The sequence below is a fragment of the Orycteropus afer genome, unplaced genomic scaffold (assembly GCF_000298275.1).
Source record: "Orycteropus afer afer isolate SDZICR_OR568_19922 unplaced genomic scaffold, OryAfe1.0 scaffold00191, whole genome shotgun sequence".
Classification (NCBI taxonomy): Eukaryota; Metazoa; Chordata; class Mammalia; order Tubulidentata; family Orycteropodidae; genus Orycteropus; species Orycteropus afer.
The window spans coordinates 3,161,126-3,176,707 of record NW_006921778.1 but is presented as its reverse complement, the minus strand read 5'-3'; the positions used below and the strand labels follow the sequence as shown (position 1 = coordinate 3,176,707).

The window sequence follows — 15,582 nt, the reverse complement described above, 5'->3', positions numbered from 1 at the left end:
GCATAAATATTCAGCAAATACTAAAACAATAGCAATGAAGGAAGTGATAACATGATTCATAAACAAAACGAGCTCAGCACAGAAAATTATATGGAACAAAGAAATCGACACAATGAAAAAGCATGTGACAAAATTGATAGCAACAAACTCATATTTGTTGATAATTACATATCTAACAAGGGACTTACCTCTAAGATTGATGGAAAACTCCAACACCTCAGCACCAAAGGAATTAACAATCCAGTCGAAAAATGGGCAGAAGACATGAATAGACACTTCACCAAGGAGGATATTCAGGTGGTCAACTAATACATTAAAAGATGCTCACAATCATTGGCCATCAGAGAGATATAAATCAAAACAACCATGAGATATACCATCTCACCCCAGCACTGATTGCAAGGTTCAATGAGACAGAAAATAACAAATGCTGGTGGGGATGTGGAGAGATTAGGACTCTCATACACTGTTTGTGTGACTGTGAAGTGACACAACCACTGTGGAAAGCAATATGGTGATTCCTTAGAAAGTTGGAATTGGAGAGACCATTTGACCCAGCAATCCCATTACTAGGTATATATCCTAGAGAAGTGAGAGCCAGGATAGGAACAGATACATGCACACTCATGATTATCACAGCACTATTTACAATAGCAAAAAGATGGAAACAACCTACATGCCCATCAGCAGAAGAGTGGATGACCAAACTATGGTACATACACATAGTGGGATGAACGCTATGCAGCACTAAAGAATAATGTAGAGTCTGCAAAACATTGCATAATATGGATGAACTTGGAGGACATTGTGCTGAGTGAAATAAGTCAATCATAGAAGGACAAATATAGTATTAGTTCCTTGTTGTGGAGGGTCAAGGAAAGGTTTATATATGGAGAGAAACTTTCTTTGTTGGTTGCCATGGGTGGGAGGGGAGGGGAGGATAGGGAACACTACAAAAAAAAATGCATTGACCCATGTCACTTTAGTTTTGTGTATTTCACTGTACATAAATTATATTTCAATAAAGTGCATTAAAAAAAATCAAACTTGCTGTAATCAACCCAATTCCGACTCAGAGTAACCCTCATTGGGTTTCCCAGGCAGTATACCTTTACAGAAGTAGATTGTCCTGTTTGCCTTCTGTGGAGTGGCTGGTGGGTTTCAACTGCCAACCTTCTGGTTAGCAGTCAAATGCCTTAAGCACTGCGCTACCAGAGCAGTAACACAGAAATTGTTGTTGTTGTTATGTGCCGTTGAGTCGGATCCGACTCATAGCGACCCTTCCTTGGGTTTCCGAGGCAGTATCACTACAGTAGATTGCCTCATCTTTCTTCCGAGGAGTGGCTGGTGGGTTTGAGCCATCAGCCTTCTAGTTAGCAGTCAAGTGCCTTAGGCACTATGCTACCAGGGCTTCTACAAAAAGCCAATCAATAACCTTCATCTATTTCTGGGGTGATAATCAATTCTAAATTCCAATTCCTTAGCAAGTGTACAAAACCAAAACCAAAACCAAACCAAACTCACTGCCCTCGAGTGGACTCTGACTCCTAGCAACCTCTCCTTGGGTTTCCAAGGCGGTATCACTATGGAAGTAGATTGCCCAGTCTTCCTTCCCAGGAATGGCTGGTGGGTTTGAACCGCCAGCCTTCTGGTTAGCAGTCAAATGCCTTAGGCACCACGCCACCAAGCGTACAAGATCCTGTACAACATGTTCCTCGATTCTCTTTCCCCTTTGCAGACCTGTGCCAAGGCCCTTCACTGGCACTTCTCCCTCCGCCACAAGGCGGCGGTCCGCGAGAGTGGGACCGATGGAACAGTCTGTTCTCCCCTCGCTCTTCGAGCGGTGGGTTCTTCCAGTTGTAGAAAAGCATTGTGGGGAAGAAGGGCGGCCTTTCTTGCTTCCCCCGCCTCCGTCGAGTCTTTTCGTTTCTGGGAGCTCCAGGATGGCAGCTGACTCCGGGTTCGAGGCCTTTTGCCTTTCGACCACGGCGATGCGGGATAGGGGTGCGCGGCCGCCCTGAGCCTGGTGAGGCGGCCGGCCCGGGCTCAGAACGCTAAGAGTGCAGCGGGCGGGTCTTGTTCGGCCACGTTTTCCATGCGATCTCTGGAGGGCCGCAGCCGACCTCCACACTGCTTTTCCTTGATAGGAAAATGGGCAGACTCGTTTCATGTATTTTAAGTTTATTGATTAACTGCTAAGTAGGTCTGGTGACGCAGTGGTTAAGGCGTTTGGCTGCTAACCAAAAGGTCGGCAGTTAGAGCCCACCAGCCGCTCTATGGAAGAAAGATGAGAATCTGCTTCTGTAGAGATTTACAGCTTTGGAAACCATATCGGGCAGTTCTGCTTTGCCCAATAGGTTCTCTAGGAGCCCGAATCGACTTGATGGTAGTGGGTTTGAGGTTTTTTTAGGCTCATTCCAGGGAGTTTTTAATATAAGTGAGCCTATTTTTCGTGAACGAGAAAGGCCTTAATCCACTGTGACATCAGTTAAGGTGGAAGTAAAATGTCAGATTGAGGGTTTATTAGATTATTTCAACTTGACGGAAAGAATGAGTTATCTCCATATTAAGGTGAGTTCTTTTTAATGCAAAAATTAAAACCAAATAGCCTGGGGGACTGTAATTGAAACCAATCATTACTTATTGTGTTGAAAGCACGTTATATTTCAATTTTTCTTACTAACTCTGGTTTTGAATCATAAGAAACTCGAACTGGCATTATTTAACTGTTCTGTTTTATACAAAAGCGATTAACCTCAACCAGTTGATACTGGGTCAGCAACCTTGTGCCATACATAACGGGTCCTAAGGCATTTCCCATGCAGGCCTTTGTGTTGCCCATTCACTTTCGGAAACTAGTGAATGTGGTGTCAAAAAAGGCGTAAATTAAACTCTTTGCGGCCATATTCTGCCCTTGAATTTTGTTTCTTTGGTGTAGGAGCTGCACAAGTTACAGTTTACATAGCTGGATTGTATGGGTTCTCTTAACCAGTTTTAACTAATTTTTGTTGTAGGAGAACAATAGATGCTTGAGTTCGGCTGCTGCTATCCATTTGAACAAAAATGACTTAAGGTACGGCTACACTGTTGAAGTAGTAATTCTGTCAAAAAGTTGATATTTGTGGTGAGAATTATGTCACCTTTGCAGATGGGGAGGCTTCTAGTGGGCATTAGTTTAAATTAGGTGTTAATAGCTCATTGTTATGTAAGACTTTGTAATTTTCAAGGTTAAGTTAAACAGCAAATAGGACAGCCTCTTGTCAGCTTAGTCTTTGTGAACTAAAGGTTTTGCTGGGTATCCCAGAGAAACAAATACATAGTGCTGGGGTTCAAGATACACCACGTGTAAATACTTCCTTGCCAAATTAGTGGTTTCATTTCCCTTTCTCAGGATGTGCTTGGTGAGGATTTTGAATTTTTGATCTTCAGAAGAGTTGCCTGGATCACTTATTCAGGAGTCTGAGGAGTAGTGAAAGGTCTGTCTTTGGGCAGTCTATAATTGGGTGTTCAAAGCAAATTGTTTAATGGTGTTTCTTTGAAATTTGTTCTTAGTAGTTAACTGATAAAATGGCATTCTTTTGGTCTAGATGGGTAACCACTGTGGAGGCACCAAGCACTACAAGCCACAGCCACCACGGAAGGTACTACTTTCTGGAGGCAACCACATGGACCTTGCCTGCAGAGGAAGGCACTGCTGGGAGGAAACTGCGCCTGCTTGGTCTCCCCCCACACTAAATAAAGTGACGAAGTGTTTTCTTGTATGTATTTCAACAGGTCTAACTATTCTGAGAACTCTTCTTAGTGCAAGGTACAGCAAACAAACCAGCACCTAAATGTTAGCAGGCTGCTTGTTTTGATTATATTTGGGAAAACATTAAAAACCCTTAGACTAGGAATGAGTGGAAAAAATATCAAAATGTTATGGGATGTTTACATTTCTCTGGCATTCATTGACTTTACCTTTTGGTAAACATTTCCTTTATATCCTACTTCTGGGATTTTGCACTTTTAGGCATTAAGTTTACCAAATACCACATTTGCAACTTCAATATAAATATCGAAAATTATTTATTTTCAGTAACTTGGATTTGAGTCCTTATAAGGGAGAGTTTGGGAGATGTAGCCATCTCCCAAAGCCTGAATGCACAGAATGCTTATCCTTATCAATGTCCTTTCTATGTCAGCATTCAGAGCTACTGGCTCTCATTTCCATGGTGACGATCCTATTTATGGTTATAATAACTTTTGGTCAGAAGTCATTGCCTTGGCACAGGCTGTTAGGATAACTTTCTAGGTGATTGAGGAGGCTACCCTTTAGTTTCTCTTCCCATTCTAGTACCAAGAGCTCTAGAAAAATATTCTTGCTAAACTTGTGTGTTTTCTTGGTACCTGGTTGCATTTATACTATATAGATAGTCATCCTTTTATTTAAAGTACACATTCCAGTTTGTATTGAGATGAACATTCCCTGGAATGGTTTGCCACTTAATTCACAATCTTGAGAAAATGGAAAAGGCTATGTAATTTGTTAACATGTTGCATATTGAAACTAATCAAAGCCTAAAAGTACAAAAAGGGTCATTTTACAAAGAAGAGCCATGTATATAACCATGCTTGTTATATCGTGGTAACTAACAGCATGGTAGTGACTGAGGGTTTGATCCTGAACAATTTGAAGAAATCTGAACTGGACTGAAGCTCCCTCTAGCCCCAACTAATGTAACTTTTTAGAATGTATCTTGAGGCAGTGATAAACTTTCTTGTAAAAATAAATTCATGAAAAATTTTTATACCTGCACAGGAATGATTACAAATAGTAATTGGTTACTAAATATGGAATGAGTTGTTATTTGGCCATATTGATGTTTGTGACCTGAGAAAAGGTACCAGATGTGAACATAACTCTGAGAATCACTGTCACCTTTCAGAGATGAACTTTAAATAAACATTTTTCTCAAATTCATAGCAAAAGAGAAAATACTATTCTTTTACTCAAACTAAAGAGCTTTGTTTCCACACTTAGAGCAACTGCAAGAATCCAGAAGGAGAAGTACTTCAAAATGTATTGATAAATATGAGATCTGTTTTACTTGATTATTCTCCCGTGCTGTTGGCAATTAAGGTATTTAAGATTAATATGCAATGCAGTCATAGTCACTGATAGGCCTATGAAATAGAGGTGCTAGACCTTAAGAGCAGAACTAGATGAGTTGGTTTCTGTGTTACAGATGTGTTTTATATTATCACTGCAGGGTTTTGTTTTGTTTTACTAGATCACATACACTTACAGACATGTTTTGCATTTTTTCTTACAAGAAAGAACAAATAGTCATTCAAAAAATTTATTAAAAGCACTGTACTAGGTGTTGGGAACACAATATGGAAGCAAAACACAATTCCTCCATTTGGGGGAGCTGACAGTTGAATGGAGGAAATGTCAACACATGTAAAACTGCCGTTCTGAGATAAGTCCTAGGGTTGGATTTGGGCCATGTTGGAAGAACCTGAGAAGGCAAAATTAAGTTGGGAATGGTGTGTTAGAGGCCTTGGGCTAGAAAACATGTCCATCCAGATATGTCTGACAGTCTTAAAATTTTTCCTCATATGTGTCCTAGTTTAGACAAGAGGTGAGTGGGTCATGAGGCTTATAAAAAGACCATTATGGGAACTAGAGAGTTAGTTAGAAAATGATACTGAAAAGGAGGTAGGTGAAGAGCAGACAGATTAAGGCTTTGTTAAAATGAGTGGTAGGGGAAAATACTTGGTTTTTGGGGTGGGGGCTGGCTGCAATTTGGAGGAAGAAGAGGGATGCAGTTAGGCCACTGGCAGCTTGTGAGAATCAGCCATTGAAAACTGGTGGGGCACAGTTCTGCTCTCCCATCCATGATGTCACCATGAGTGGGAACCTGCTTGTAACGGGAGTTTGATAGCTTGGACCACTGTCTATGACATTTGTGAGAGCAGTAAACTATAAAGGGCTATGGCAGCAGGCTGAGTAATAGGAGACAAACATAATGCCCCCAAGTCCAGCTAAGGGGCATTTTAAATTTAGGTTTGAATTGTCTGAAATCCAAGTGGCCTCAGTGTCTAAACTGGAGAAATCGTAAGGCTGAGTAGTAAGGTCATGAGTCTGGTGTTTGAAAAACCAGGCAATGGCAAGGTAGAATAGGATAAACTGCAAAAGGAGAGAGAATGTTGCAAGGTGGCCTAAAAATTAGGGGGTTTGGTGACATGAAGTTAGAGGTTAGGGAGAATCCAGATTATAGATAGTTTATAACTGGGATTATGTGGTGAATTAGGAATAAGGAGTAAAGAATCCAGAGAAATGGTAGTAGCTGAAGAGGGATTTTAAGTGGCAGTCTTAAGTTCAGAAACAAATGGCAAGGATCTAGCTGAAAGAGAAAAGATGAATATATATATATAAAGATCTTGGGAAGGCTGGAAGGAGATGGAATCCAAAGCACCAGTGAGGAATAGAACAGGAGGGGAAGAGTAGAGTTGGTAGAGCTGTGGAGCTGTATGTGGCAACAGGAAAGTGAAGTTTCTGTAAAGTAGGTGGCCAAATGGCCACAGAGAGGAAAGGTCTGAAACAGTCACTGAGGAGTGGCCAGGATCAACCATTTGAGATTGAGGGTCATGAGTTTATAATGCGGAGGTTAACTGAAATGCACATTTACCCCTTTTTTCTGAAAACACTAAACCAGGGCACTTTTTAGAAATTAAAAGGCAACACTTAAAAGCTTTTTGCATCCTTTGTAAATCACCTGTGGGACTTAACTGCCACAAAGTACAGTATATACAAAGAACTTGTATGAGTGAAAATAACTGCAGTCTGAAAGTGCTTCCTCAGCCTTTGTGCGTAAATACCAACTGAGAACCTGCCTAGAATTGGGAAGAACTTTTCCTCCTACTTGGTGATAATATTGCACAGTTAGGCAGCTGCAGTCTGGGATTCCAAACTTGAGTTGTTCCACTATAGAGATGTGGCATCGAGTAAATGCATTTTTTACAAGACTGTCTTTCTAGTTACCATAATTAACACAGCCCTTCAGCATAAGTGTGCTACAGTTTTAAACCTTTAAAGAAGTAAGAGACTTGTGAAGAAACACTTGCAGGTCCAGGATGTTTGAACAATTATATAATTCACAGTTTCAAAGTAACAGTGGCACACACCCTTCCCACCCACCCATCTCAAACCCTTCTTCACTGGGATCAAGTCTCTATCTTGAGGCGTGAAGCTTGGACAGTTTTTATTGTTTTTGCTGTGTATTTTCCAGCCAGATTGCTTGTAGATGTCTGAGATTTTTCTTCTGTCAGGCTATCTTTAGACCCATTTCGTCTCTGAAAGAACATATTTGAAAGATCAGAAGAGAATACACACAAAAATGAATATTATTATTAATCAGAAACTACTGAGCTGTTATACTTTAAACATCAAGTTACAAAATAATTATTCAACAGTGGTTAATACCAAAGGCTTTTCAATCAATATTCCCTCTGTTTTGTTTCAGTTCAAACCCACCAGCCACTCCTCGGAAGGAAGGTTGGGCAATCTACTTCCATAGTGATATTGCCTTGGAAACCCATGGAGGGGTCACTGTGAGTCAGTTCTGACTCAACGGCACATAACAACACAAACAACTGCATGAATAAGACTATACATACAAAGAGTTTGAGATTAAAATTTGTAAGCCTGACAATGAGTATTTTATTCATGAAAATAGGCATAAATCTCAAATCTAACATTTCTTTTGTACAGTCATTCCTAAACAAAGTTCTCAGGTGTACTTCTGAAGAAGACAAAGGGAATGGGGAGGTTGAGGTAATTTTTAATCTTCATTGATTACATATTCAGTAGTGGCTGAATGAGAACCCCAATGACATGGTGTCCTGGGGACTCACATCACTTGGGGCTAGGGAGACCTATCAATCAGCTGAGGAAATGAGTATCTTAAGAGGACTTGTAACATGAGTAACACTGGTAACACTCCAGTTCCTTCACACAGTGGCCAAATTAGTGGCTTCCTTTTGGCCCCAGAATAGGATTTAAACTTTTGTCCTATGGCCAATAAAGCCATACTGCATTATCTACCCTACCCCTCACTATGGCCACACTGGTCTTCTGATAAATACGTCCTGGCCCCTTCCAGCCACCCCAGATTTTCCCAGACCCATCCCTCTGCTTAGATCTGTCTTCTACCCACTCTCATGGGGGTGGGGGGCTTAGCTTTGAATGGCGTTTCCAGAGTCTGACCCATTCTGACTACCCTATTTTAAATGAGGTCACTCTGTTGATTACCTAGTTGAGCCCTTTTGTTTTCTACATAATGATTACCTTAATTTGTATTTGTTTTGCCTGTTTACTTTTGTCTAGGGCAAGGTTAGCAAACATTTTCTGTAAAGGCTCAGATTATGGACCACATGGTCTCTATTGCATAGTCCTGTTTCCACCACACCCCCTTTCAAAACCCTTTAAAAATGTGAACATGTAAAAACCATTCGTAGCTCCAGGCAGCAGGCTGGATTTGGCACATAAACTGATACCTTAGGTACTTCCTAGTGCCCAAACCAATGCTGTCATTCCTTAGATGTGCTTATTTGATATTTGTTAAGTTTAAAACCAAAAGTTTGTAAGACAGGCTTACAATTGTAAACAGGAAATGGCATTTAACAGTGCCATTGATCGGAATATGTAAGTTGTTCTTTCCTGCAGCAAAGTGAGAACTAATCTTTTAACACTAATGTGTGTAACAAGAGTTTTGAGATTCCTATGTGGTAATGATTAGTAGGGAATCTAGAGCAGCTGGAAAGCCAAAATACAAATAAAATTTCTGTTTGTATTGAGGGAGCTCTGTTGGTGTTGAAGCCAACTTAAATTTAAGATATAAAAAGAAAAAAAAAAAAACCCTGGAAAATAACTCTTAATCTGCACAATAACCTATGTAGTGTTGTTGTTATGTGCCATCCAGTCAGACCCAACTCATAGCAACCCCTCCTTGGGTTTCCGAGGCATATCACTATGGAAGTAGATTGCCCCATCTTCCTTCCGAGGAGTGGCTGGTGGGTTTGAACCGCCAGCTTTCTGGTTAGCAGTCAAGTGCCTTAGGCAATACACCACCAGAGTTCCTACCTATGTGGTACGTTATCTATATTGCACAGAAATTAAGGCTTAGAAGGTAAATTTGCTCAAAACTACACAAGTAGGTAGAGATGAGACACAAATGCAGGTCAATCTGAATGCAAAAAAATCTAAAAAAATAAGGAATAGAATTTTGAAAATGTGTTATTGACTTGAAACAAAAATTATCTGTTTGGAGAATGTATTACCTCAGATTTTGTGCAATCAAAGGTACAGGTTGTAGTGGAAGTGTGGTTTCCCACCCAGATGCCTGTTCTGGACTGAGGCGTTCATTCCCCTACCTATTGGAAGTGCTGGCTGCTGTATATCTCAAAACTCAGTCCCTCCCCCAAGAACCACCCTAACCTGAAAAGAGCCACCTCACCCAAGGTCATGTCCCCTTCCTGGACACCCTGTATGTACTGACAGATTGTGTGTGTGCGTGTGTGCACGTGTGTGTGCATGCACCTGCAGGCAGGCATGCAAAAAGGCCCAGCCTCCTTGCCTCAAGGTGGGGTGAATCTGAAAGACCATTTCAGCTCCAGAGCTCCCCATGGATATTGGCACTGTATTACAGTTCAATTCTTGCTTCTACCCAAACATATTTTCTCTCACTCCACAAGAAATGTTTGGTCCTAAGAGAGTTTGCATTCTCCAATAAACTTCCAGCTCAGAATCTAACTGAAGGGAACCTGATCTCAATTAGCACAGGTTTTTCTGTCCTTGTTCAAATCATTGATAAAAATGACAAACAGCCCGGCTACCAGTATCAACCACTTGGAAGGGGTTCTATGTAGGAGATCATGGATAGAGAGGGAGAACAATGTGGACAAAACTCAAAATCATTTGGAGAAAAAAAAAAAGTGTGTGTGGGAGGGAAACCAGGTTTGCTGGTCCAATAGAGCCTGGTGGAACCACTGAGACTATGGCCCTTAGCTGCCCATCAGGTCTGGAATTGAACCCACACCTGTGGCTTCCAGCCAAGCCAAAGACAGGCGTATGAGTTCAACATTTACCTGAGGTAGCTACACTCCTTGGAGAGAACAATCATGGGAGAAAGAAAGGCTAGTCAGGCACAGGGAGAGCTCAGGGGGCAGGAGTGCATGGAGGGATGGACACAGGGAAGAGGTAATTATCGGGCGGAAGTGGGAGGGGAGCTGTTGCATTGGGGTAAGTTGTGGTCAATGTCATGAGACAAAGTGTATGTGAACTGCTGTATGGAAAGTGAATTTGCTCTGTAAATCTTCACCCAAATCACAATATAAATAAATAAATGACAAATGGGACACATGAAGGGCAGCACATGATAGATGCCTTTGAGTCTAGGTTCTTCAGGAACAAAACTGTATGGGCTTCAATACATTTTTATGGGGGGAGAGAGAGAATAGTTAAAATTGTCTTTCAAAAGGATCCTTGATCTAAAGTCTCAGAAACCACAGCATAGCAAATGATAGGCTGACACTGATCCATAATTAATAACAACTTTTGTTTACTCTGGTGGTATAGTACCTAAGGCATTTGACTGCTAACCAGAAGGCTGGTGGTTCAAACCCTCCAGCCACTCCTCAGAAGGAAGACTGGGCAATCTACTTCCATACAGACACCGCCTCGGAAACCCAAGGAGGGGTCACTATGAATCGGGTTTGGTTTTTTGGTTTTATTTAACTAGATATAAATCCATCTAACTATTAGATACAACCTATCCTTTTCCCTACCTTATTAAAATATATATTGCTGAAATATGTTTGCTCTAGCACTTCTCATGATATTTATTTTAGGTGCCACTGAGTTGGTTTCGACTCAAATGACTGTACAACAGACCAAAACACTGTCTGGTCTTGTGCCATCCTCACAATTTTTGCTATGGTTGAGGCTACTGTCACAGACAGTGTATCAATCCATCTCATGGAAGCTCTTCCCCTTTTTCACTGACCCTCTACCCAGCTTGATATCCTTCTCCAGGGACTGGTCCCTTCTGACGTGACCAAAGTACAAGAGATGAACTGGCCATTCTTGCTTCTAAGGAACATTTTGGCTGTACTTCTTCCAAGATAGATTTGTTCCTTCTTCTGGCAGTCCATGATATATTCAATATTCTTTGCCAAAACCACAATTCAAATACATCACTTCTTCTGTTGTATATTCCTTATGCATTGTGAGCTTTCACATGCATATGACACTATTGAAAAGACAATGGCTTGGGCCAGGCAAGTCTTGTCTTGAACTCTTAGTCTTCAAAGTGACATCCTGGCTCTTTAACTGTCTTTTGCAGCATATTTGCCCAGTGCAGTACATTTTCTGGTTTCTTGACTGCTGCTTCCATGAATGTTACTGTGGATCCAAGTAAAATGAAATCCCTGACAACTTCAATCTTTTCTCCATTTATTGTGATGTTGCCTATTGGTACATTTCCAAGGATTTTTGTTTTCTTTTTTGTTGAAGTGTAATCCATACTGAAGGTGGTGGTCTGTGATCTTCATCAGTAAGTGTTCCAAGTCTTTGTTTTCACCAAGCAAGCTAGTGTCATCTGCATATCACAGTTTTTTAATGAGTCTTCCTCCAATCCTGATGCCGTGTTCTTCATATAGTTCAGTTTCTGAGATTATTTGCTCAGTTTACGGATTGAATAAATAAAGGAGAGAGCCCTAACACACACCTTTCCAGATTTTAAACCATGCCATATCCCCTTGATCTGTTCCAACGACTACCTCTTGGTCTATGTATAGGTTTCTCATGAGCACAATTATGTTCTGGAATTCCCATTCTTCACAGTATTATCCATAATTTGTTATGATCCACATAGTCCAATGCATTTGCATAGTCAATATGCAGGTAAACATCTTTCTGGTATTCTTTGCTTTCAGCCATGATCCATCTGACATAGCAGTGATATCTCTCGTGTCATGTCCTCTTCAGAATCCAACTTGAATTTCTGGCAGCTCCTTGTTGGTGTACTGCTGCAACCGTTTTTGAATTATTTTCAGAATTTTACTTGCATGTGATATTAATGATACTGTTTGATAATGTCTACATTCTGTTGGATAACCTTTCTGTGGAACAGGCACAAGTATGGATGTCTTCTGATCAGTTGGCCAGATACCATCGTCCAAATTTCTTGGCATAAACAAGTGAGGGCCTCCAGCACTGCATCCGTTTGTTGAAACATCTCAATGGATGTTCTGTCAATTTCTGGAACTTTGGTTTTTGCAAATTTCTTCAGTGCAGCTTGGACTTCTTCCTTCAATATCACTCACTGGTTCTTAATCATATACTGCCTCCTGAAATGGCTGAAGATTGACCAATTTCTTTTTAGTTCAGTGACTCCATGTATTCCCTTCATCTTCCTTTGATGCTTCCTACATCACTCAATATTCTGCCCAGAGAATCCTGCAGTATTGCAACTCAAGGCTTAAAATTTTTCTCCAATTCTTTCAGCTTGAGAAATGCCAACCATGTTCTTCCCTTTTGATTTTCTAATTCCAGTTCTTTGCACATTTCATTATAATACTTTTATTTTGCCTTCTCAGCTCTTTTACTTCATCATTTTTTCCATTCACTTTAGCTACTTTCTGTGCAATAGCAGATTTCAAGACTGTCTTCTGACATCCATTTTGGTATTTTATTTCCTGTCTTTTTAATGGCTGTTTGGTTTCTACATATGTGATGTCCTTGTCATCCCACAACTTGTACACTCTTCAGTCATTGGTGTTCAATGTGTTGAATCTGTTCTTCAGATGATCTCTAAATTCATGTGAGATATAGTCAACGTTGTATTTTGGCTCTTGTGGACTTGTTTTTATTTTCTTCAGCTTCAACTTAAAACTTGCTTATGAGCTATTGATGGTCTGTTCCATAGTTAGTCCCCAGCCTTGTTGTGATTGATAGTGAACTTCTCCATCATCTCTTTCCACAGATGTAATCAATTTGATTCCTGTGCATTCCATCAGGCAAGATGCATGTATATAGTTGTTGAAAAAGGCATTTGCAATGAATAAGTCATTGGTATTATAAAATTCTATCATGCAATCTCCAGTGTCATTTCTATCACCAAGGCCGTATTTCCCAAATACGGATGATGCTTGGTCAATCTCCAGCTGTAAAAGTTGGTAAGAATCTTCAATTTCTTTATCTTTGGCTTTAGTGGTTGGTTCATAAATTTGAATAATAGTCATATTAACTTAGTCTTCCTTATAGGTATATGGATATTATTGTATTACTGACAGTATTGTACTTAAGTATAGATATTGAAACGTTTTTGATGATGAACGTGACATTCCTCTCGTTCCTGGCATAGTAGACCATATGATTATCTAATTCAAAATGGCCAATACCAATCCATCTCAGCTCACTAATGCCCATGATACCAATCTTTATGCATTCCATTTCATTTCTAATAACATTGAGTTTTCCTAGGTTCATACTTGTTCCGTTTCTCATTCTGATTATTAATGGATGTTTGCAGTTGTTTCTTCTCATTTTGAGTCTGCCATATCAGCAGATGTCCACCACTCATCTGTCAATTTGTCATACTATAGTGGCTTGTGTGTTGCTGTGATGTGGAAGCTATACCATCAGTATTTCAAATACTAGCAGGGTCACCCACGGTGGATGGGTTTCAACCCAGCTTCCAGACTAAGATAGATGAGGAAAAAGGAAGGGGGAGTCTACTTCTGAAAAAATGGCCACTGAAAATCTTATGAATAATAGTGATGATACATTATTAGATATATTATTGACAATATTATGAATAGCAGTGAAACACTGTCTGATATAGTGTTGGAAGATGAGCCCCTCAGGTTGTAATGCACTCAAAATATGACTAGGGAAGAGCTTCCTCCTTAAAGTAGAGGCAACTTTAATGATAAGTTTAATGACTTGAATGTAGTAAAGATTTTTGGACCTTCATTTGCTGTTGTGTCATGACTGCACTGATATATCCATCTAATTCAGCTGAGTTTTAAATTTATATTTTTAAAGTAGCTAGTTGCTCCTCTGTTAAGTCCTTGAATTCTCTTATAACCACTTACTTACAAAAAAAAAAAAATCCAAAATGAAAGTCATTCTCTTTGGTGAAGAAGACAGAAAGAAAATAGGACTTGAGTAGTTCTGCTGTCTGCCATGAGGTAACAATAGAACATCTGCTATAGAGAGGCTATCACTTTCTTGTTTCACCGGCTCAAAAATATGTGTAAAACTACTTTCTCTTAACTAGTGAAGCTATTGTTTATTGTTCTGGCCCAACATAATCTTAAAATCTTTGTCATCCTTGGCTTTGCCCCCAAGCCTCAGATCATTTTAGACCTTGTACATCCTCTAACTTCTATTTCTAACTTAATTCTTTGAAGGTTGTACCTTAGTTATCCATCATGCACTTCTCCTTCTATGTCATGTACATGTTCTTTTAAAATACATGATCTCAGAATGATATTAAAGATTTACAAAGGGAACCTTCAGAAAGGTGCCTCTTAAAATTGTTGTCAGTCAATACTTCCATAAAATTTTATCATTGCTAACCTGATGAATTGTAGAGCCACCAGAACCCTGAGCATCCGAAGAACGGGTCACCGGAAGTGGTGGTACGAGATCCGTTTTTGAACTGCAGAGAGAGGGAGTTTTAGAATTAATGATTGGAATAGTACTGAGGATCTGAACTTGGGTTGGAAGAGGGCCATAGGGTAGAAAGTATGTTTTTATACCTTTATATTCTATACAGTGCCAACTAGTGGTGTACTAAAACAAGCAGGTTTTTCAAATTAAGTTGGAAGATTAAGTAATTTGCTCAAAATCACAGCTAACAAATGGAAGAACCAAAATAAAATATAGGTATGTTTGTTTCCTATTACTTTTCTCATTGTGACAAATTATCACATGACTTATTCCAATATCTACACAAACATAGCCATTTATACTTTAAAAAAAAAATCTTAGGGAGCTGTATGCAGCCATGATTTACGTTTTTACAATCAAAAAAGCAAACAAGAAACAAAACCTGGCCTATACGTCTCTCCATTAGGCTAGCCTCTCTGACAGCTTATTTAATGCTTATCAAAGTTTTAGCCTTAACTCAGAGTTTGCTGGCTAATATTCTTACCCAGAATTTCTAAGTACATTTCTTTACATTTCTTTGCATGACTCATACTTTTACAAGTGAATGCAAAGTTATTTCATTAATAAATTAATTTAAAACTAGCGTCTATCATGTGTCAAGTTAAGACATGGTCCATATTCTCAAAAGAAACAGCAATAAAGCATACAAGTATATTACATGACATTTATTATATTGAAAGTCAAAAAGAAGAAACAAAATGCCTTACATTAAAGAGAAACTATACTACCAACCTAATTCTCTCAAATCTTAGATATGAGTTAGATTAATTAAAAAACATTTACTAGATGCGTGTTTGTATAAAGCACTGAGGCTGCATTATTCACAATAGAGTGCTTATACATTTTTTTTTTTTTTT

General features: G+C 39.6%; 1 protein-coding gene, 1 non-coding gene and 1 pseudogene across 2 annotated transcripts in view; 2 read left to right on the top strand and 1 right to left on the bottom strand.

Annotated features, from left to right (window-relative positions):
- The first annotated feature begins 1,708 nt into the window (after nt 1-1,708).
- LOC122150636 lies at nt 1,709-4,502 on the top strand (annotated as a pseudogene).
- On the top strand, nt 2,825-2,958 carry LOC122150639. Its single transcript, XR_006163781.1, has one exon. It is a non-coding gene; the product is annotated as a small nucleolar RNA SNORA13 (small nucleolar RNA).
- Nucleotides 4,503-7,212: 2,710 nt separating the features above from the next.
- Nucleotides 7,213-15,582, bottom strand: part of EPB41L4A (erythrocyte membrane protein band 4.1 like 4A) — a 475,159-nt gene continuing 466,789 nt past the window's right edge. The window contains exons 22-23 of the mRNA XM_007947582.1: nt 14,633-14,714; nt 7,213-7,341 (exon numbers count right to left, since the gene is read on the bottom strand). Of these exons, the coding sequence (XP_007945773.1) occupies nt 7,213-7,341; nt 14,633-14,714 (211 nt within the window). The remainder of the gene's footprint in view (nt 7,342-14,632; nt 14,715-15,582) is intronic.